The sequence below is a fragment of the Oncorhynchus masou genome, chromosome 14 (genome assembly GCF_036934945.1).
Source record: "Oncorhynchus masou masou isolate Uvic2021 chromosome 14, UVic_Omas_1.1, whole genome shotgun sequence".
Taxonomy (NCBI): Eukaryota; Metazoa; Chordata; class Actinopteri; order Salmoniformes; family Salmonidae; genus Oncorhynchus; species Oncorhynchus masou.
In genome coordinates, this window is record NC_088225.1 from 4,326,493 (window position 1) to 4,350,339 (window position 23,847).

The window sequence follows — 23,847 nt, forward strand, 5'->3', positions numbered from 1 at the left end:
CGTAATTTACGAGTGGTTCGTTTTCGGAAGCTGCAAACAGGAAGAGGGTGAGTCAGTACACAACTTTGTAACCCATTTGAGAGAGAAATCCGCCACTTGTGAATACGGGGGATTGAAAGATTAATTGATTCGTGACAAAATAGTGCTGGGAATTGCAAATGAGGATACTGGTTAACACTGGCTACCCAAGCACGAGGCCGCAGTGCAGGAGATGAAATCTCTGGCTTCATCCATGCCAGTGTTGCGCTACTACGACGTCATGAAGCCTGTCACAATCCAGAGCGACTCCAGCCAAAGGGGACTTGGACGATGCCTTATGCAGGAAGGCCAGCCCGTTGCATTTGCCTCGAGAGCGCTCACCCCCCCCACCCCCCCACCCCCCCGAACAAAACTATGCACAAATTGAGAAAGAGTGCCTCCGCATCGTCTTCTCCTGCCAGCGATTCCATCACTACTTATATGGGCGAGACCTGGTCACCGCTGAAACTGACCACAAACCACACATTGCCATATTCAGTAAACCTCTCCTCAACGCACCCAAGAGGCTTCAAAGCATGCTCCCGACTCTGCAAAACTACAGCCTGAAGGTCATTTACAAGCCAGGACCAGAGATGTACATCAGTGACACACTGAGCAGGGCAACAACACAATGTACAGGCAGAGGCACTGTCTATCAGCGGCAGGCCATCTGTTCGCTACAGCAGGAACAACAAGATGTTCAACAGATCAATCAGGCAGACTACTTAAACGTCACAGATCAACGCCTAGCTCAGATAAGGCAACACACTGACAAGGACGAACACCTACAGTCACTGAAGTCCATGGCTCTCGCAGGTTGGCCATACCTGAAAGAGGAGACACCTTTCACAGTGAGAGAATACTGGACCTTTCGAGATGAGATCAGCGTGCAAAATGGCGTCTTGTTCAGAGGTCAGAAGGTCATTATTCCCAAATCACTACGTTCAGAGATGCTTACCCGCATACACTCCAGCCACGTTGGAGGTGACGCATGCTACCGCCATGCTCGTGAAACATTACACTGGCCAAACATGCAAGCAGAAATTAAAGACTTTGTCAGCAACGGTACCACATGCAACGAGTACGCTCATGAACAGCAAAAGGAAACCATGATGTCACACAAACTGCCCACAAGGGCCTGGCGAATCGTCAGCATGGACTTAGTCCTTTTGTCTGTGGCTGAATATCTTCTCATCGTTGATCACTACTCTGACTTTTGGGAAATTGAACTGCTCCCTGACTTGTCTGCAGAGACGGTCATAAAGCGCTGCAAGGCGCAGTTTGCAAGGCAAGGTCAGCCTGACAAGGTAATCACGGACAATGGCCCACAATTCACTGCACAGTTCAAGCGTTTCGCCTCAGAATGGGAGTTTGACCACGTGACCTCTCCAAGACACCCAAAAGCAAATGGCAAGGCAGAATCAGCTGTCAAGATTGCAAAAAACCTGTTAAGCAGGGCCTTGCGCGACAGCAACGACCCGTGGCAAGCGATCTTACAGTGGAGGAACACACCCACTGAAAACATGGACAGCAGCCCAGCACAACGCCTTCTGTCCAGACGTCTGAAGACTACCATCCCCGTAGCTAACAAGCTACTTGAGCCCTGCGTCATGGTTGGCGTCAAGGACAAACTGCGTCACAGAAAGCAGCTTGCTAAGTGCTTCTATGACCGGACTGCTCGAGACCTACCAGAGCTGGAGGTGGGTGAAACGATAAGGATGAAACCACTGCCGGGAGACCACACAGGACTTTAGAGGCTGGGCACATGCCTGCAGAGAGTTGCACCACTTTCTTATCTGGTGGATGTTGGTGGCTCCCTCTATCGTCGCAATCGGGAGGATCTGCGCGTAGCAGAGCAGACAAACCAGAACATGCCATACACTCACCTAGATGAGCTGGATCACAGTCCAGGCCTAAGGGTAAGGAGCGCAGAATTGAGACATGGGCCAACTGAAGGTGAGGCTTCTACCCCACCAAGCTCTCCAGCTCGTGCCCCTAATCCTACCCCTGTCAGAGCCAACACTTACTCACGGGTGGGTCGGCTGTGCAAGCCACCGGACAGGCTTACTCTGTAAGCAAGGGACTGTTAACTTGCCCTCGGTTAATTAAAATATATACTTTTTTTCTTAAATAATTAAATAAAATTTAAAAAGGAAGATGACAACTGAAGTAAAAAGAAAATGTAATGCTTTTTCTATTATTATGACCTGACTATTACGAACTTAATGTTATGCCTTTATGTTTGCACTTTCTATTGAAAAGGATGATGTTACGGACATTGGTGTCTGTCTTTTTTCCTTTATCCAACATATCATACTGAAACAGTGTAGAGTGTGTGGTCCTGGTGTTTTTAAAGCTTGAAGCGGTGTTCAAATACCCATACTAACATATTGTATACTACATACTTAATGAGTGTATATACTACATACTATAAGTTCATTTTAGTATACTGTAAACCACATATGTCAGAGTCAAGGCCCGCGGGCCACATCCGGCCCGCGAGAAGGTTTTTTACGGCCCCTGGGATGATCTTGATTTATTATTAGAACCGGCCCGCAGACCGCAGCAAGCCGGCAGCCCGCAGATCTTTTACACGCACCAATACTACATTTCCCACAATGCAACGGTGACGCACCGAGCAGTAGGCTGCTTCATTTCAATATTTATTGGCACAGCAGTCGTCAGCATCACAGTAAAATTAACTTTCAGATACCCATCAAAAATGGCAAAACGGAAGGTGGACACTGAGAACCGGGGTTTCAAACAAGGTGGGAGTCGGAGTATATGTTCACGGAGGTAGCTGGAAAACCTGTGTGTCTTCTGTGTGGAGAAAGTGTGGCGGTACTGAAAGAGTATAATCTGAGACGACATTATGAAACGAAACACGCGGACAAAAACAAGAATATGGACATGGAACAAAGGCTACAAAAGGCAGAGGAATTAAAACGAGGCCTCAAATCTCGACAGGCTCTGTTCAAAAAAGCCAAATCACAAGGCCAGGCTGCTGTCAAGGCCAGTTTTATTTTGGTAGGTATGCTTGCCGCTGACTTTCGACGCCGATTTGCTGACTTTGAAGCACAAAAAAGCAGGTTGGAACTGCTCGGTAACCCATTTGCTGTTGACGTGGAAAGCTCACCACCAAACCTCCAAATGGAGTTGATTGACCTCCAATGCAATGATGCACTGAGGGCAAAATATGCGGCAGTGGGTGCTGCGGAGTTCGCCCGTTTCCTCCCCGACACAATGCCCCAGCTGCGCATCCAGGCTGCTCAAACGTTGTCTATGTTTGGCAGCACATACCTGTGTGAACAACTTTTTCTTTGATGAACCTGAACAAAACATCACACAGAAGTCGACTTACTGCTGAACACCTCCACTCAATTCTGAGGATTTCCTCAGCTCAGAGCCTTACCCCGAACATTGATGAACTTGTGGAAAAGATGGGACACCACCAAGTATCACCCTCAACCTCAAACAAGTGAACATTACTGTGCAATCACATATTTAGAGTTTTTACTCAGTTCAAGTTTAAAAGTTAAAGTTTAATATTTGTTTTCACTGCATATTACTTCTCCTTAAACAAAGTGTTGTTTTTGATTAATAGATTTTTGCACTTTATTTTATTGTATTTCAATCCAATTATATTTTAAAAATATTTCAGTTGAGTGGATGATAGAAAATTGCTATTATTGTTTTTTTCTTTGAAGTAAATTTAGCCCACTTTTGCTAAAATAGAAAATATAGGCTACTGATGGTGCCTTGAATACCGGTTTCTTTCATTTAATGTTCATGTTATGGGGATTTTTATATAAAGGAAATTTGTCTTTTGTGTCTGTTGAAAATTAAAGATTACTGACAGAGCCATAAGAAAATATTGCTTTATTTATCTGATCATATTGGAATATATTTGTTAGGTTTTCAGTAGGTTCAATTAGGTTCACTAGACTATATGCGTCATTTAAAAAATTTTCAATGAACATTCGAACAGTCCGGCCCTCGGCTTGTAGCTACATTTTTTATTTGGCCCTCCGTCCATTTGACTTTGACACCCCTGCTGTAAACGAACAGTATGCTTTCAGTTGAGCGTACTCGCATGTATACCGGAAGTTGATGTTGCTATGCAACCTCTTGCTAGCTAGTTAGCATAACAAATGACTCGTTAGACATTTTATGACTTCGGGTGTGTTCTTAAATTCAGAGCGTTGTCAGGTTTGTAAATTTTGAGCGTTTCGCTCACGGAGAGCACACTGGACGCTCGGGGCAAAGAGTAAGTTTGATTGGAGCGTTCTGTCCTTATAATGGCAGTCAAGCACCCCAGCTAACATTGGCTAGCTTGCTAGCTACTTGCACACACAAATGAGACCACTCTGACCAATTTACTCGCCTTCGCAGAGCTGGTTAGGCAGTTTTCATGTTATCCAGAGCGTTGGTGACTGTGTTGCTGGCAACAATTTAATTGGGCTTTTTTGCCGACATTTACTGACACTGGCCATATTCAACAAGTGTTGAGCCTCGTAAATTCATTATTATGCACTCTGGAACGCTTAGACAAGAGTGCTCTGAAATCGGAGCAGATAGCCAGAGCAAATTTACAAAAGCACCCGAATGTCCATGGAGTAATCAAGGCAACAAACGTTGGATTGTTAGATAGCCTACAGTTAATATACTGGCAAGTTATATATAAGTAGCCAACTGATGTTACTGCTGTAATGATACGCTATGTGAATTGTAAGGACAGCTTAGCTAACAAATTGTCAGCCAATCTAACGTGTAAGGTAACTTAAGTCAATACTTTATTACATTGCTCAACATGTTCTTAACATTTGTCATAATTAATTAAACCAATGAATATGTATCTGCTCTCGTTGTACTTCGAATGGATATTTTATGCAATTTTTTTCAAATCTGGAAAAAATTTGAAGCCACGCCCATTTCATGAAGAACTGTATTATGGGCCCTAAAGTATGGAAATAGTGTCCTCTGCTTGTATACTTCATATTGTGGCGAATTTAGTATGACATCCGGGAACTTTTGGCATGCTAACTATAACCATACTATGACCAATACGCATACTATATACTCAATTCAAGTCACAAATAGTGCTGTTAGTGTGAGTATTTGAACACAACTCGAGTATGGTGAGTGCTCTGCGACCTCAAAAAACACTCCCTGGCCAGATGCTGTCAGACACGGCTGCACAGTGATTAGGGAATCAATTACCTCCGGTAAACTAGCTCTCTCTCTCCCGTCACATCTGATTTAGCTCAGCATGTTGGAGGGGATATTGGGTTTTCAGAGGGGCTTTATGACTCTCTCCCTCTCATTTCCTTAAGCTGCCATTACAGAGGGATGCAGGAGACACATCAGACCTGGGTACAGAGAGTAGTTTTCTTTCGAGTACTTTAATTGCACTAGATTGTGTGGGCGCATGTCTGGCGCAAAGGAACCAATGGAATCGTCTCCAACGTGCGAAACCCTGCCCGTCTGGCACTCAGCCGGCTACAGCCTCTTCTATCACCCCGAGTTAATTTTTTAGCAGTGCTTCCCTTGTTCCTGTGCTTCACCGCCGGCGGAGAGACACTCTGAGGACACCTCAGTGCCTGGCAGACAGAGATGGCCAACCTGACAGGACCATGCTAGCCACCAGGCTTCCAACACCACTCAGACCAGGGGTTAGATTAAACAGTGTTGTTTGTGCGCGCGTGTGTACATGGGTGTGACGCAAGGGGGGTCTAGATGATAGAGGCAGCTTTGTAATTGTCACTGCAACCTAAAGAGTCATATCAGTGGGTGTAATGAGGCAGAACGTTAGCTCTGTCACTGCACCGAGGAGAAAGGTAAGGCTACATTGTTTTGTGATATTCATGACCACCAGGGAGAAGATTAACATGCTCTTCAGACTGCTACCTCACAAAAAAAGCTATTTTTCCTATTAGGGAGCTGAAGCGGCGCAATTGTACTGAATAACTGAATATCTTGGGCAACTTTTCTTTCAGCCTATTGACGAGCCACTGTGCCTCGTGTCGTCGTGGAGCACCCAGCAGGTGTGCCAGTGGCTGAAGGGGTTGAACATGGAGCAGTACATCCCAGAGTTCACTGCCAGAGACATCGACGGGGAGCAGCTCCTCCTGATGGACGGCACTAAGCTCAAGGTGAGAATGGTTCAGGGAAGGAAGGAAGGGAGAGAAGGGGTCTAAGTTCAAGGAGGAGAGGAAAGGAGGGAGAGCAGAGGAGATCGGTCAGAGAATGAAGAGGTGAGGAAGAAGGGCAGATGGAGGAGAGGAAGGATGGCAGATGGATGGAGAAAATGGTAGAGGAGGAGAGGAAAAAAAAGAGGAAGGGCATATGGGTATGAGTGGGCTGACGAGAGCAGATGGTGAAAGGGGAGAAGCGGAAGAGACAAGATTAGAGGAGAGGGATGAGAGGAGGTGAGTGCATATAGGATCAAAGTAAAACGCAGAGTATCTCTGATTGATCCAGTCAAAAACAAACACTCACCGACAACAACTTACAGAGGGTCTCTTTAAGTATCATCTCACTGCTCTCTGCTGGTGAGAGTGACTACTTTCATGCCATCTGAACAAACATATAAACCCAACATGCAACAATTTCAAAGATTTTACTGAATTACAGTTCATATAAGGAAATCAGTCAATTGAAAAAAAAATATTAGGCCCCGATCTATGGATTTCACGTGACTGGGAATTCTGATATGCATCGGTTGGTCACAGATACCTTAAAGGTAACGACATGGATCAGAAAAACAGTCCGTATCTGGTGTGACCACCATTTACCTCATGTAGTGTGACACTTAGACACACAGAGTTGATCAGGCTGTTGATTGTGGCCTTTTTGATTGTGTGTCCGACTTCTCTTCAATGGCTGTGAAAAGCCCCTGGATATCGGCGGGAACTGAAGCATGCTGTCGCACACGTTGATCCGGAGCATCCCAAACATGCTCAATGGGTGACATGTCTGGTGAGTATGCAGGTCGTGGAAGAACTCCAGAAATGATCAGCTTGCAGGAATTGTTTACAGATCCTTGCGATATGGGGCAGTTATCATCCTGAAACATGAGGTGATGGCGATGGATGAAAGGCACGACAATGGGCCTCCAGGATTTCGACACTATCTCTGCATTCAAATGACCATCTATAAAATGCAATTGTGTTCGTTGTCTGTAGCTTATGCCTGCCCTTACCAAAACCCTACCGCCACCATGGGGCACTCTGTTCACAACATTGACATCCACAAACTGCTCGCCCACACGATGCCGTACGCACTGTCGGCCATCTGCCCGGTACAGTTTAAACTGGTATTAATTTGTGACGAGCACACTTCTCCAGCGTGCCAGTGGCCATCATAGGTGAGCATTTGCTCACTGATGCCGAACTGTGGTCAGGTCAAGACCCTGGTGAGGACGAAGAGCATGCACATGAACTTCCCTGAGACGGTTTCTGACAGTTTGTGTAGAAATTCTTTGGTTGTGCAAACACACAGTTTCATCAGCTGTCCGGGTGGAAGAAGAAGAAGCCGGATGTGGAGGTCCTAGGCTGGCTTGGTTACACGTGATCTGGAGTTGTGAGGCTGGTTGGATGTACTGCCAAATTCTCTAAAACAACATTGGAAGTGGCTTATGGTAGAGAAATTAACATGCAATAGCTCTGGTAGACATTCCTGCAGTCAGCATATCAATTGCACACTCCCTCAAAATTTGAAACATCTGTCATTGTGTTGTGACAAAACTGCTCATTTTAGTGGCCTTTTATTTCTCCTAGCACAAGGTGCAGCTGTGTAATTATTATGCTGTTTTATCAGCTTCTTGGTATGCCACACCTGTCAGGTGTATGGTTTATCTTGCCGAAGCAGAAATGCTCACTAATGTCAACAAATTTGAGCACAACATTTGAGAAAATAAGCTTTTGTGCATATCGAAGATTTCTGTGATCTTTCGTTTCAGTTCATGAAACATGTTGCGTTTTATATTTTTGTTCATTGTATGTACTAGGCCTAACTCCCAAACTACATGTCAAGGGTTGTGTGTCTGTGTCTCGAAAGTCTGTTTACATTAATTGGGAGTTGAAGCCTAAGGCAAATCTGTGTGTACATATAGTTATATTCTATTCACACCACTGGAGGCAGCTGAGGGGAGGACGGCTCATGATAATGTATCGAATGAAGCAAACGGAAGGGCGTCAAATACATGGAAACCATGGATTTGATACATTTCACCTAATCCCGCTCCAGCCATTACCACAATTACGGTGCCACCAACCTCCTGTGATTCACACCCACACACCAGTGGAGGCTGCTCAGGCTGATAATAATGGCTGGAACGGAGAGAATGGAATGTCGTCAAACCATGTGTTCGATGTATTTGATACCATTCCACCAATTCCGCTCCAGCCATTACCACTTGCCCGTCCTCCCCAACTCAGGTGCCACCAACCTCCTGTGGCACACTTTCACATATGCTGTGCTACTCTGTTTATTATCTATCCAGATTGCCTAGCCACTTTTTTACCCTTACCTACATGCACTGGTGGAAAAAGTACCCAATTGTCATACTTGAGTGTAAGTATAGATACCTTAATAGAAAGTTACTCAAGTGAAAGTCAGCCAGTAAAATACTACTTGAGTAAAAGTAGAAAAGTATTTGGTTTTAAAAATACTCAAGTATCAAAAGTTAAAGTATAAATCATTTAAAATTCCTTATATTAATCAAAACAAAATGTATTTGGCACATGCACCGGTGCAGATAAAACCGGTGCAGATCTTACCGTTAAATACTTACTTACAAACCCTTAAAACCAACAATGCAGTTAAGAAAAATAAGGTTAGAAAATATTTACTCAATAAACTAAACTAACACACTAAAATAACAATAACGAGGCTACAGTGTGTTTAATATAGGGGGTACAGGTACCTAGTCAATGTGTTGGGGACAGGTTAGTTAGGGTAATCGAGGTAATATGTAGGATAGGGTAAAGGGGCAAAGCATGGATAAATGTATGGATAGCCAATGCCACTCTCTAACACTCAGACATTATTTACAAAAGATGCTTTTGTGTTTTGTACGTCTGCCAGAGGCCGTAGGGATGACCACGTGTTATCTTGAGTTCACGAATTTGACCATATCCCTGTCCTGCTAAGCATTCACAATGTAACAAGTACTTTAGGTTGTCAGGGAAAATGTGCGGAGTAAAAAGTACAATATTTTCTTTAGGAATGTAGTGGAGTAAAAGTAAATGGTCAAAAATATAAATAGTAAAGTACAGATACCCCAAAAAACTGCTTAAGTAGTACTTTAAAGTATTTTTTAGTACTTTACACCAAAGCCTACATACACAAACTCAGCAAAAAAATAAATGTCCCTTTTTCAGGACCCTGTCTTTCAAAGATAATTCGTAAAAATCCAAATAACTTCAGATGTTCATTTAAAAGGGTTTAAACACTGTTTCCCATGCTTGTTCAATGAACCATAAACAATTAATGAACATGCACCCGCGAACGGTCGTTAAGACACTAACAGCTTACAGATGGTAGGCAATTATGGTTACGATTATGAAAACTTAAGACACTAAAGAGGCCTTTCTACTGACTCTGAAGAAGACCAAAAGAAAGATGCCCAGGGTCTCTGCTCATCTGCGTGAACGTGCCTTAGGCATGCTGCAAGGAGGCATGAGGACTGCAGATGTGGCCAGGGCAATAAATTGCAATGTCCGTACAGTGAGATGCCTAAGACAGCGCTACAGGAAGACAAGGCGGCCACTGATCATCCTTGCAGTGGCAGACCACATGAAACACCTGCACAGGATTGGTACATCCGAACATCACACCTGCAGGACAGGTACAGGATGGCAACAACAACTGCCCGAGTTACACCAGGAACGCGCAATCCCTTCGTCAGTGCTCAGACTGTCCACAATAGGCTGAGAGAGGCTGGACTGAGTGCTTGTAGGCCTGTTGTAAGGCAGCTCCTCACCAAACATCACCGGCAACAATGTTGCCTATGGGCACAAACCCACCCTCGCTGGACCAGACAAGACTGGCAAAAAGTGCTCTTCACTGACGAGCTGCAGTTTTGTCTCACCAGGGGTGATGGTCTTGATTCGTGTTTATCGTCCAAGGAATAAGCGTTACACCGAGGCCTGTACTCTGGAGTGGGATCGATTTGGAGGTGGAGGGTCCGTCATGGTCTGGGGCGGTGTGTCACAGCATCATCGGACTGAGCTTGTTGTCATTGCAGGCAATCTCAACACTGTGCATTACAGGGAAGACATCCTCCTCCCTCATGTGGAACCCTTCCTGCAGGCTCATCCTGACATGACCCTCCAGCATGACAATGCCACCAGCCATACTGCTCGTTCTGTGCGTGATTTCCTGCAAGACAGGAATGTAAGTGTTCTGCCATGGCCAGCGAAGAGCCAGGATCTCAATCCCATTGATCATGTCTGGGACCTGTTGGATCAGATGGTGAGGGCTTGGGCCATTCCCCCCAGAAATGTCAGGGAACTTGCAGGTGCCTTGGTGGAAGAGTGGGGTAACATCTCACAGCAAGAACTGGCAAATCTGGTGCAGTCCATGAGGAGGAGATGCACTGCAGTACTTAATGCAGCTGGTGGCCACACCAGGTACTTACTTTTGATTTTGACCCTCCCCCTTTGTTCAGGGACATATTATTCCATTTATGTTAGTCACATGTCTGTGGAACTTGTTCAGTTTCTGTTGTTGAATCTTGTTATGTTCATACAAATATTTACACATGTTAAGTTTGCTAAAAAAAAAATGCAGTTGACAGTGAGAGGACGTTTATTTTTTACGCACCTCAATTACCTCAACTACCTCCTACCCAATTACCAGAGCATACCACCCTGCATCCCACTGCTGGCTTGCTTCTGAAACTGAGCAAGGTTGGTCTTGGGTGGTCCCTGGATGGGAGACCAGATGCTGCTGGAAATGGTGTTGGATGGCCAGTAAGAGGCATCCTTTCCTCTGGTCTAAAAAAATATATCCCAATGCCGCAGGGCAGACATTGTCCTGTGTACTGTAGGGTGCTGTCTTTTGGATGGGACGTTAAAGGGGTGTCCTGACTCTGTGGTCACTAAAGATCCCATGGCACTTATCGTAAGAGTAGGGGTGTTAACCCTGGTATCCTGGCTAAATTCCCAATCTGGCCCTCTTACCATCATGGTCCCCTCATCATCCCCAGGTTGTTGTCAACTTACCTGGTAAAATAACGGTAAAATAAATACACCTGCACCTTGACTTGGTACCAGTGCAACTTGTACAGCCTTGTTATTTTATTGTGAACTATTATAGCTAACTACCTTTTTATTAAACAAAATGTTCTTCCTTTTTAACTCTGTTGTTTAAGGGCTTGTACGTAAGCATTTCACCGTGAAGTCAACACCTGTTCTATTCGGCGCATGTGACAAAACAAATGTAATGTTTTATTATATTTCATTCTCAGGGTCTGGGAGTGAACAGTTCCACGGACCGCAGTGCACTGAAAAGGCGGATCAGAGACATTCACGCAGCAGCGGAAAAGGAGCGCAAGGCCCTGGACAAACTGGATCGGCAGAAAGAGAAACAGCGCAAAAAGGAACAGGATCTACGCAAGCTAAACACAAGCTAGACATAACCACCAGATGGCGTTAAATTACCACAGAAATACTCCTGACGAGAAACTGGTGCTGGTGCACCATCTCCAACTTTCACATGATCATGATAGCATTGATGCTAAGTGGAGTTTTGTGCAAAACGTTGGAAGTTGCGCATAGACTTTTGTACTGTACCTCTGATTTGGATGTGAGGCTTTGAACCCTGTGATGGGCGGGACAGTGTGTTGTCAATCACTGACACGTGATCAATAACAGAATGAAAGCTCCATTAACTTCTTGTCGAACGGCTTTATTTTAGACCAAGGTCGGAAGCCAAAGTTGGCATGTGAGAGGTGGGTCGTGAGTTATGAGAATACATCTACACACTATTTATTCTTAATTTGGGTAGTTTGTGGACAATTTGGGTCACGGCAGGACTGTCAGTTTCTAATTTGGGTCCAGAGGTGAAAAAGCCTAAGAACCCATGTTTGAGACCAATCAATCAGTGGTTGACGCAACATGATAGGTCCCGCCCATATTGGGGTTCAGATGTCTCATTCTTCCTGGCTATGACAAATGTGTTGTTCTTTGTCAATCAGTGAGGTTATCCACCCTTGCGGAAAATGACTAATATTTTGTTACTCGAAATGAATGTGTGTTATATCTGACTTCTACACGCATTCAATGCATTGACACAGTCATACTTTTCCCATAACTTTTGACTGTACTCACATACAGCACATTCTAGCAAATTACACACTATAAAACCTAACCCATGGTCTGTTATTATCGAAATAATAGAATTACAGAAATTTGCATTTATTTATTTTACGAAGAATATAATCACAGAATTTAGCTTTTTTTTTTTTTTTTAATCTCATAACCACAAGCACGTAACACCCAACCACATTCATATTGTAGTATGCATCAATACTCTGTAAGCCACTGTCAGTCAACTGGAGTTAAACTTGAAGTAACAATGGAGATTTGTCCAGGACATTGTCAAGATAAGATGCTGATGAGACCGATGTGATTTTTGAGCATATTTCTAAATACTGTATGTTTGGTGTACGTGCATGTTTGTGGCGTACGATATACTGTCTGTCTGTGTGCATATGTGCTATCTGAGGTAATGTCTTTGGTAACGACTGTATGGGGATGGGACTGGCTCTCCTGAAAAAGGAGTATTCTGAGGTGGCCACTTTTAGAATTCTGCGTGTTGTCAATCTTCTGTCTCTACTCCCACGTTGCACCAATCGTCATCTTAGACGTTTTTGTCTCGAGAGACTCAAAGTTTTTGAATCCTGCTGGAACAAGACAAGAAAGACACATCAATCGTCTTTTGGAGGATTCAGGGCCCCGTATAGTATCCAAACCGTATTCCCACTTTGCCCAGTTTTCATACTGAATTCTTGGACTGGTTTGTGGTCAGAAGACATGGACATTAGCTCTAGTTTTTACACATACACGATCCTTAGTACTCGTTTCTTGATTTCCGTCCGCCCATTTATTTTCAACTCCTGTGTCAAATGGAAATATGTATTAAATATGTTTTAAAATGCAGAATGCATGTCAGCACTCCCAAACTTCTGCTGCTTCTGAGCTCTCATCTATGGTCTCTCATTTCAACATGTGGGCTGATTCACACTCGGCTTGTACAACTGATATGCAACGCATCTGATACATCGGGTGTGGTTAGATCCCGAACCCCAACTCAAAATAACAATTTAGTCCAACTCAAAATAATAGGTTTATCCAATTCAAAATTGGTAGGATTTGACTATAACAAAACATACACAAAGTAGCACTTGGTTCATCTGGTTTTACAATGGCACTTTATACACGTCACGTTACAAAGTCAACATTCTGGAGTTCTTGGTTTACACAGCACAGGAAAAGGATCAAGAACACACTGTATGTTAAAAAGAGAACAGGATGAGAAAGGAGGATCTGGAAGCTCCTGTTGATAGTGTATCAGTTCTCCACCACGAAACAAGACTTGAAGTCCATACACACATCCACCCAAAGAGAGAGAGAATGCAGAGCTTTGATGCCACTAGTAAAAGATCACCAGAACGACAGAGCCAATATACAGACTGAGAACAGGTGGTATTTCGCCAAACGGCTCTGATTGCTTTAGTCAAGTAACGACACTTTGACTGGCGCGAGTCATTGCCTTTTCTTGTGTATTACCTTGTAATGTCTTTTAACATTGTCTCTGTAAACACCAAGATAACGGCAAAGAAACACGTCACATCTGTGCATTTATAATGAACCCGCAATCACACTTGGAGGTGTCCATATCCCACTACTCCCAGTGTCCTCGCCTGTAGATAACTCATACAGAACAATTTAGGACCCTGATGATCCAGATGGACCATAGAACACCCGCCTCCTCAAAACCCTATTACCCACACTGCACCTGCGTCATAAACATGTGACTGATGTCATCAATACAAAGAGCATAGCATATTTTAGTGCACTTGTGTGTGTACATGACATCCACACATCCAGAGTCCCAGAACTGAAGTAATTCACACTGAGGATTAGACACTTAGGGTCAAAGTTCAACAGGTTGCATTGAAGTGCTACGAGATCGTTCGTTGGCACGGTACGGAGTTGCATGTAGAATATTTACATCTGCGATTTAAATAATTAAGTTGCCGTATGCGTCCTTAAAACGCGTCCAAATAAAATAATTGATCAAATAAAGCATTATAAAATAATATTTACTTTTGTATCATTACATCTATCCTACTGTGCTATTGACAGAGTGTGTTGGTTACTTTTTGTACTGTGTATGCATTTCTACTCATTCTCCAGGTATAATGGAAGCAGGTGGATTGACTTTTGGATAACATTTCAACAACATAACAATGGCTAGGCCTCACTCAGAATGCATTGTATCAACGAGCCACGGAAATAGGTGAGGAAACCTTACAAAACAGTCATGTCTTTGTGAAGAAATTGTGTAGGATTCCCTGCAGGACTCCTGTACGAGTGTTTTGACTAAGTCGCTTTGGATAAAAGCGTGTGATAAATGGCATATACAGTATATCACAGAAGCGAGTACACCCCTCACATATTTGTAAATATTTGAATATCTTTTCATGAAGAAATGACACTTTGCTACACTGTAAAGTAGTGAGTGTACAGCTTGTATAACAGTGCAAATTTGCTGTTCCCTCAACTCTACACACAGCCATTAATGTCTAAACCGCTGGCAACAAAAGTGAGTACACCCCTAAGTGAAAATGTCCAAATTGGGCCTAAAGTGTCAATATTGTGTGTGGCCACCATCATTTTCCAGCACTGCCTTAACCCTCTTGGGCATGGAGTTCACCAGAGCTTCACAGGTTGCCACTGGAGTCCTCTTCCACTCCTCCATGACGACATCACGGAGCTGGTGGATGTTAGAGACCTTGCACTCCTCCACCTTCCGTTTGAGGATGCCCCACAGATGCTCAATAGGGTTTAGGTCTGGAGACATGCTTGGCCAGTCCATCACATTTACCCTCAGCTTCTTTAGCAAGGCAGTGGTCGTCTTGGAGGTGTGTTTGGGGTCGTTAACGTGTTACTGCCCTGCGGCTCAGTCTCCGAAGGGAGGGGGATCATGCTCTGCTTCAGTATGTCACAGTACATGTTGGCATTCATGGTTCCCTCAATGAACTGTAGATCCCCACTGCCGGGAGCACTCATGCAGCCCCAGACCATGACACTCCCACCACCATGGTTGACTGTAGGCAAGACACACTTGTCTTTGTACTCCTTACCTGGTTGCTGCCACACACGCTTGACACCATCTGAACCAAATAAGTTGATATTGGTCTCATCAGACCACAGGACATGGTTCTTAGTCTGCTTGTCTTCAGCAAACTGTTTGCGGGCTTTCTTGTGCATCATCTTTAGAAGAGGCTTCCTTCTGGGACAACAGCCATGCAGACCAATTTGATGCAGTGTATGGCGTATGGTCTGAGCACTGACAGGCTGAACCCCACCCCTTCAAACTCTGCAGCAATGCTGGCAGCACTCATACGTCTATTTCCCAAAGACAACCTCTGGATATGACGCTGAGCATGTGCACTCAACTTCTTTGGTCGACCATGGCGAGGCCTGTTCTGAGTGGAACCTGTCCAGTTAAACTGCTGTATGGTCTTGCCCACCGTGCTGCAGCTCAGTTTCAGGGTCTTGGCAATCTTCTTATAGCCCAGGCCATCTTTATGTAGAGCAAAAAAAAAAAAAAAAAATCAGATCCTCAGACAGTTCTTTGCCATGAGGTGCCATGTTGAACTTCCAGTGACCAGTCAGTATGAGGGAGTGTGGGAGCGATGACACCAAATTTAACACACCTGCTCCCCATTCACACCTGAGACCTTGTAACACTAACGAGTCACATGACACCGGGGAGGGAAAATGGCTAATTGGGCCCAATTTGGACATTTTCACTTAGGGGTGTACTCACTTTTGAGGGGTGTACTCACTTTTGAGGAGTGTACTCACTTTTGAGGGGTCTACTCACTTTTGAGGAGTGTACTCACTTTTGAGGAGTGTACTCACTTTTGAGGAGTGTACTCACTTTTGAGGGGTGTACTCACTTTTGAGGGGTGTACTCACTTTTGAGGAGTGTACTCACTTTTGAGGGGTCTACTCACTTTTGATCGGTGTACTCACTTTTGAGGAGTGTACTCACTTTTGAGGAGTGTACTCACTTTTGAGGAGTGTACTCACTTTTGAGGGGTGTACTCACTTTTGAGGAGTGTACTCACTTTTGAGGAGTGTACTCACTTTTGAGGGGTGTACTCACTTTTGAGGGGTGTACTCACTTTTGAGGGGTGTACTCACTTTTGAGGGGTGTACTCACTTTTGAGGGGTGTACTCACTTTTGAGGGGTGTACTCACTTTTGAGGGGTGTACTCACTTTTGAGGGGTGTACTCACTTGAGGGGTGTACTCACTTTTGAGGGGTGTACTCACTTTTGAGGAGTGTACTCACTTTTGAGGAGTGTACTCACTTTTGAGGGGTGTACTCACTTTTGAGGGGTGTACTTACTTTTGCGATATACTGTATTATTATATTAATGGGAAACTCAAGTACTAGACACTGCGGGCCAAAGGCAGCTACAGATGGCATGTCACATGGATCCACAATAAAGATGTCTGTATGTTTGACTGTCTGACTGACTGACTGACATAAATAATCAAAATAAAAAACTTGAATAAATATATGAAAAACATGAATTTGAACAATGGATTGCGTGTGTGTGTGTTTTGTTTTATAGCCAGAACAACAATCTTTCCCTTTGAACATCCCAAACACAGAAACGTTCCAAAGGGTTTTGTCGCATGCCCTTCTCCCCTAGTGCCAGTGTGTTGCTGGCCCGATATCAGGCCAGGGTTTGGGGCAGTATCTTCCACACCCTACAGGCTGGCCAAGGGGTCCAGGAGATCAGAAAAGGGATGGGGGGTAGGGTAGGGGTCCTGCTGGAGAAAGGGCTGGGGGGCTGTGATCCCCCTCTCTGGAGGGTGGTGGTTGGGGAGAGCGGGGTTAGGTCCGCACCCAACATAGGGGTACCCAGAAGGTCTCACGCTCCAGCCGCTCCAGAATGCCTCGGAGTTCTGTGCAGGCGCTGGCTGAGTCCTCCTTGATTAGGACCCGGTCGACCAGGTGGCCATACCGTTGGTCCATCTGCTGGGCTGACTGACGCATTTCCTGCAGGTCCTCATCCTGACAGGTATGGATGGACGGATGGACGGACAGAGAGAGGAGAATCAGACAGACAGACAGACAGACAGACAGACAGACAGACAGACAGACAGAGGAGAATCAGACAGACAGACAGACAGACAGACAGAGGAGAATCAGACAGACAGACAGAGGAGAATCAGACAGACAGACAGAGGAGAATCAGACAGACAGACAGAGGAGAATCAGACAGACAGACAGAGGAGAATCAGACAGACAGACAGAGGAGAATCAGACAGAAAGACAGACAGACAGACAGACAGAGGAGAATCAGACAGACAGACAGAGGAGAATCAGACAGACAGACACAGACAGACAGACAGAGGAGAATCAGACAGACAGACAGACATGAAAATAAGGAAGCATAAGAGTGAGGAAGGCTGTAAAGGTGATATCAGATTAAGGAGAGGAGAAATTAGGAGAGGAGAAATTAGGAGAGGAGAAATTAGGAGAGGAGAAAGCGTGCCGTGCAAAATAAAAGATTGAGCAACAGAAAAAAGGTTAAACAACTCACTGACGCATTCATATGAGCACATTTTCAGAGTCCGCTCACTATCACAAAAAGAGACAGCAGATCTCACCGTCACTCGCCCATGATCTCCCCCTGCTGGTGAAGTGGCAGCACTACGACGGCGTCTGCTCTCCGGGACACGCGGCTTGACGAAGATGACATAGGGCTTGAACTCAGATGTCCGCAGTGTCTTCAGAGCCTAAGGGGCCAGGACACATTCAGATGCAATTTCACAAGTCTGCGTTGGGTTGTCACACAGCGTACACAGGGTTTAGAGAACAGATACTATCAGAGAAATGTCCTCTTGAGATGTCAGAGATGCTACAGTGACACAAGCGAATATGCCTTCCAGCCTGACTGAAACAGAATGTACTCTCACCAAGAGGTCACAGGGGAAACGTCAGGGGCCGTCATAGAATAGGGTGTGACACAGACTGCATGTGACAGCCGTGGTTATATTGTACAGTGCATTATAACAGAATGGGATATGCTTCACTGCAGAGCACGTGCCTTGGCCCTACCTCTGGTTGCACGTCCACTAGGCACATCTTGTTCTTGGCCTGTACAGAGCGTATAGCCTCTATGCTGGTACCATACTGGTTCTCCTTGTACTCCCCATGCTCTATGTACCTGGACACACAGGACACAACTAAGCACGAAACAGACAAACCAAAGCAGAGTACTATAGACAGAGACAGTGTGGCTTCGCAGATCAGCCATATGGCATCAAAGAGAACTCACTTGTTGCTCAGAGCGTCTGCGTCAAACGCCTGTTTGGTGACAAAGTGGTACTCCACCCCCTCCTTCTCATGAGGCTTCTTGGGCCTGGTGGTATCTGGAGACACGGGGGGAAAGGGAGAAGGCTGCGATTGTTTTACTGGCGTAGCAGTTCTTTACTAGGGTGTTAGAGGGCGTCACCGTCAGTGTAGCAAGAGGACTGTGCGGTTCAGAAGGTGTAACTCACGCGGTACGGCCACAGCATAGCGATGGGGGTTCTCTGCGATCACCTTCTGTTTCAGCTCATTGATACGAGCTCCAAGGGAGCCTTTGTGTGAGTGAGAGTGAGAGAATGAGAGACAAAGAAAGAGAGGGAGAGAGAGAGACAGAAAAAGAGAAAGAGATAGCAGAGAGAGCAGAGAGAGGGAGTGACACAGAGTTATTTAAACAGAACTATCAGGGACAAATAAACAATATTTGCTGAAAGAAATCTGCATCAACATTAAGTTAAGTCCACTGATTAATTACTGGATGTGCCATTTGTTGTGCACTTTGATTAATTAACTTAGCAGAACCCTAAATAGCATTAGTTACTGTAGATAAGACCTCACTGGCTTGGTCAAGCAGACTGACTGCTTAAAGTGAACGAGAATATGTGCTGCGAGATCGGGCTGGTTCTCACAAGGCTACCACACAACTAGAGGGAAGTTGCTGTTTGTAGTATTGGCCACTAGAAGGCAGTATCATCAAAGTAGAATGACTCCACACTGCCATAGTCATCCTGAAGCTGTCGTCTTACCGATCAGAACCACCAGGCGGGGTCTCTCGTTGGGCCGGTGCTGGTAGCGAGTCACCTCCTCGTAGGTGGCAAAGTCTGGGTCGGTGGGGTCGGAGGTGGCCCCTCCTCCGAGGGATCCTGACCGGTCCTTTCGGCTCAGACGGAAACTCCTCCTCAGACCCGCTACAGCAGGACAGGCAGGCGGGAGGAGCAGGGAGAGCAAAGTGAGGTAGGGGGGCACAGGGTCAAAAGGTCAGATATGATCATCAAGTGGTTTGATACACTGTCTAACGCATGCTCTTTCCACATAGTTAACTGTATTCTCCAAGGCAGTTTAGATGGCGCCTGTCGTTGTTCTCACTTGGCAATTAGTGTTGCCGACAAACATTTTAAATGCACAATACCAGTGTCCCGTCATATCAGGACATTACATCAGGCTATCATGCAAATCAAACCCCAACGTAACCACAACATTATTATTACGTGTTGAGAACAAAGAAAGTGCAACCCTTGATAATCATGCATTAAAACCCCCAGTGAACCGTGGGACCATTACAATACGAGTGGTCAGCTGTGATCCGTCGTTAATCAGTGAGTGATACCACAGGTTTGACAGCCTGACCCGTGCTTATCTCTGAGGTAAACGGGCTGCCAGCGGCATTGTGAGACATTGACTGAACCTGCTCGTTTACAAGCGCGTGTCCAACGAATATCAATCACATGCAGCTAATATCTGACCAAGGGGTTCGGCAGCTCCACTTTGACAGTGAGAAATAAGCTCTGGGACCGAGACTGAAGCAAGCACTCTTCTGCTATCAATATCAAGCTCATGCCTCTCCTTTCTCGTTTTTAAAAGGAGACGTGGCTTCTCTCAACGAACAACTAATAATGCTACAGTAAAGATAAAAGGAGAGAGCTTCTTGCCATGGAAGGACAATGATCTGGTCTGTAAACACATGTAAGAGTATACAGTACAACGGAGACATGCTGCTTGACAGAGAGCTATAGGGGTGGACCAGGAGGGATAGGGCAGCCTGACTCTGGAGACCACAGTGTAGTGGGAGTGACACACACACACGCAGTACCACACACACAGTCTCTCCAGGCCAAAGGGTGCCCATCCCCCCCTGCCTGCGGACAGTGGGAATACCTGAGGGAACAAGCCGGTAACAGTACCTGAATAAAATTCCCAGGAAAACACCTGGCCACAGGAGGGCGCCACTGCTTTACACTTTGGAGAGACTATAACTGGCATTAGAGCATCACACAACTCAGCCTCGCACCTCAGTCTCCACACAGGGTGAAACAAGCAGCAAAACGTGCCTGGTTGGTTGAGTGTGCAATGCGTCCAACGCAGCAGGGCCCCCCGTTGGGGGTGACGATACGAGGGGTGCATCAGCCATGGCAGCAGAGGCAGAGGCAGAGGCAAGAGGGGAGTCTCAGGGGGATCCAAACACAGCTTTAGTTTGGGGCAAGGCAAGGATGCTGGGTTTAATCTCCATATATAAGGAGTAACCTGATTGGATGATGTCAGTATTCTGTGTCATTACGAAGGTAAACAAACATGTTTACCTCCTTGATGACTGGCACCCAAATGAGGTGTAGAATAATACAGCTGGCCTTATTGCCATGGGAGGGCAGTGTTGGACTGTCAGCTGTGTTCAGATCACTCCGTGTGCCCTGTTTTTCATTCCAACAGTTTCTGGGGTATGGGGGAAGGGGAGGGGGCCTCAAGGTCATGTAAGGGTGAAGGAGGCGAGGGGAGGACAGTGGAAGGAGGGGAGGCCAGTGGGAGGGTAGCAGGGGGCCGAGGATTACGGTGAAAGCGTTATGTTGTCGTGCCAATGCAATTTCAGTCTGGATGCAAACTGTATTTACCAAGGTCGGTAGCTTGAGTGTTAAATCCAATTGATAACAAGTAGTAAATATTTTTGAATGCCCTGAAATGACTGCTACTATGGTGTCTGGGGAACTGATAATGAGCCCAAGACATGTCTCAATATCTACTGGAGATAAAAGTGTTTCAAGTCTGGCACTCGCACTCTATCACACCCTCTTCAGCACTTTTCTCATTACACTAATTAGGTCACGAGACCGATTTGTTAGCGACACCTGAAGGAGTGAGAAACTAAACTCCCCTCTTTCGCATGAAGCTGGAAAATCTGGTGCTGGAGCGCACCCTCTCTCCTTCAGTACTAGTCTTCCCTATCAAATGAACTGGGATCAGTTCCGTCTCCTCTCAGCATTGCCTCTCCCCACCACCCCTCTCTCTCCACCTCTCTCCTCCCTTCTCCATCACTCCCCACACGGACACCCCAACTCCAGCCAGTCCCACCCTCAGGACACCCGTACATTCCCCAACCCAAAGCGGCAGTTCAGTTAAGCCAGCAGCTCACAGCAAGGTCCTTGAGGACACATAGACATCGGACAGCAAAAGAGGTAAAGGTGGCAGAAGGAGGAAGACGTGCAGGCTCTCACCTATGTACTGTCCATTGAAATAGCCCTCACAATCACAGTCCTCTGTAGGGAGGCAAGCAGGGAGAAGAGGGGGGCGGGGGTGAGCGGAGGGTAAGTAACCTCGAGGAAGGATCAGAGGGGTGGGGAGGGGGGTACAGAGGGGAGGGGGGGGCTGCGGGCCCCGAAGCAGGACAGGCAGGGTCGGGCAGGCGGGTGGCGGGCAGAGGGGTGGGCGCAGGGTAGGTCACTAAGCCAGCAGGTCAGGGCAGGGAGGTTTCAGCAGGACAGGCCCTCAGCCGGAGCCCGCAGCCACTGTGGCAGCCATGATGGGGGAGGTTTGACAGACACCACACAGACACACCGAGCACGTCTGGAGGCAGTCGACTGGAAAAGGGAACTGGGTCTCCCTGGTCCACACACATGGCTTTGTGAAATGGACAGCTCACAAAGCTATGGTAGCTAGCATACAAAAACCTTTGCAATTTACAACACCAGAACTGCTGAATTCAATATTTAACTAAGCAAAAATATCTGATGTCTCTGAAACTCTGGATATGCAACAAAAGTGCTGACAATGGTAGATTCACCAACTCAGAGATACTGATTAGAAAATAGCTGACAGAGAAAAATGGGGCAAGTAGAAAAGACGACAGCAGAGAAGGAGAGAGGGATGTACGAGAAATCCTCTGCAAGGAGAAGAACAGGCAGCCAAGACACAGTAGAGGAGTGAGGAGAAGAAGAGGACAGCAAACTGCAGTAGACAGAAGAAGATGAATTGCAGAGAAGAGGAAAAGAGAGAACAAAAGAATAGAAGCTGATGATGATGATGATGGAGAGGATGGTTCCTTGCTATCTTTAAGTGATTGGCTGTGCTTTCAAGTCTGCAGGCCTGCCTTAGCATCACACACATACAATAAGGTACGGGCTCTCAAAGTGTGGGCTCTTTAAGCATTGCCATAGTATGCTTTACGTAATGTTCTTATAAGGTAGGGCAGGTGCTGGTCCATGACTTAGACAGTGAATACCTTACGAAGGTTGGGGCGCACACCGGAACATGAGTTAAGATGCTTAAAATAATCTTGAAAAGTATGATTTTTTTGGAGTGTGTCCAGTCCGTTATTAGAACGCACGCACACACACTGTGAATCTCACACACACACACACACACACACACACACACACACACACACACACACACACACACACACACACACACACACACACACACACACACACACACACACACACACACACACACACACACACACACACACACACACACACACACACACACACACGCACACACACACACACACTGCAATCGCGGTGAATCTCTATTCTGGTCTTGTAGGCTGGCAATAGTGGGGGAGGATTTAAGCTGGAAGCAGAGCAGTACAGGACCCATGGAGTCTCATCCACCCCCGCAGCGCACGCGCGCACGCACACACGCACACACACACACACACACACACACACACACACACACACACACCCCCCCAAAAGAAAGAGAGACGGCTGAGAGCTTTGACGCCTCTACTAATATACCTTCTAGTAGGAGCCTGCAAACAGACAGTAACCTTCTTCTCATAGTCATACCAAGCAGTTTCAAAACACGGAACTCATTGTCAAATGGAAGTCAGGAGAAATAGAAGAGTAATAGAACATAAACTGTCACCACATGTCCGTGTATCTGATTATGCCTAATTGTGGATGGTTACTAGTATTCTCTGCATGTCCATGTGCAGTAATGTCCTGTTTAATCACTGACTGTGGCAATAAAACTAGGGTCCTCATTCCCTGATCATGGTTATGTGTGAGTGAGGGAGAGAGAGAGAGAGAGAGAGAGAGAGAGAGAGAGAGAGAGAGAGAGACAGAGAGACAGCGAGAGACAGAGAGAGAGAAAGAAAGAGGATTGCAGACATCTCTGTACCAGTATACCCACCTTTGTCACATCCTTGGTCATCTGCGGTAAGCAGTGAGGGAAAGGAGGATGATGAGAAATCTTTGACAAACAGTTGCAC

At 45.8% G+C, this 23,847-nt stretch overlaps 2 protein-coding genes across 3 annotated transcripts in view; one reads left to right on the plus strand and one right to left on the minus strand.

The window, feature by feature from the left end:
* The window catches only part of LOC135553990 (sterile alpha motif domain-containing protein 14-like), a 33,182-nt gene extending 19,991 nt beyond the window's left edge, over positions 1-13,191 (plus strand). For both annotated transcript variants that reach the window (XM_064985974.1, XM_064985973.1), the window contains 2 exons: positions 6,015-6,170; positions 11,492-13,191. In XM_064985974.1, coding sequence (XP_064842046.1) covers positions 6,015-6,170; positions 11,492-11,656 — 321 coding nt within the window. In that variant the 3' untranslated portion in view covers positions 11,657-13,191. The remainder of the gene's footprint in view (positions 1-6,014; positions 6,171-11,491) is intronic.
* Positions 13,192-13,437: 246 nt separating this feature from the next.
* Positions 13,438-23,847, minus strand: part of LOC135553992 (MAGUK p55 subfamily member 3-like) — a 33,188-nt gene continuing 22,778 nt past the window's right edge. Inside the window, exons 12-20 of the mRNA XM_064985975.1 lie at positions 23,769-23,789; positions 21,848-21,889; positions 20,546-20,611; positions 19,391-19,552; positions 18,839-18,919; positions 18,616-18,709; positions 18,396-18,504; positions 17,945-18,073; positions 13,438-17,345 (exon numbers count right to left, since the gene is read on the minus strand). Of these exons, the coding sequence (XP_064842047.1) occupies positions 17,166-17,345; positions 17,945-18,073; positions 18,396-18,504; positions 18,616-18,709; positions 18,839-18,919; positions 19,391-19,552; positions 20,546-20,611; positions 21,848-21,889; positions 23,769-23,789 (884 nt within the window). The 3' untranslated portion in view covers positions 13,438-17,165. The remainder of the gene's footprint in view (positions 17,346-17,944; positions 18,074-18,395; positions 18,505-18,615; positions 18,710-18,838; positions 18,920-19,390; positions 19,553-20,545; positions 20,612-21,847; positions 21,890-23,768; positions 23,790-23,847) is intronic.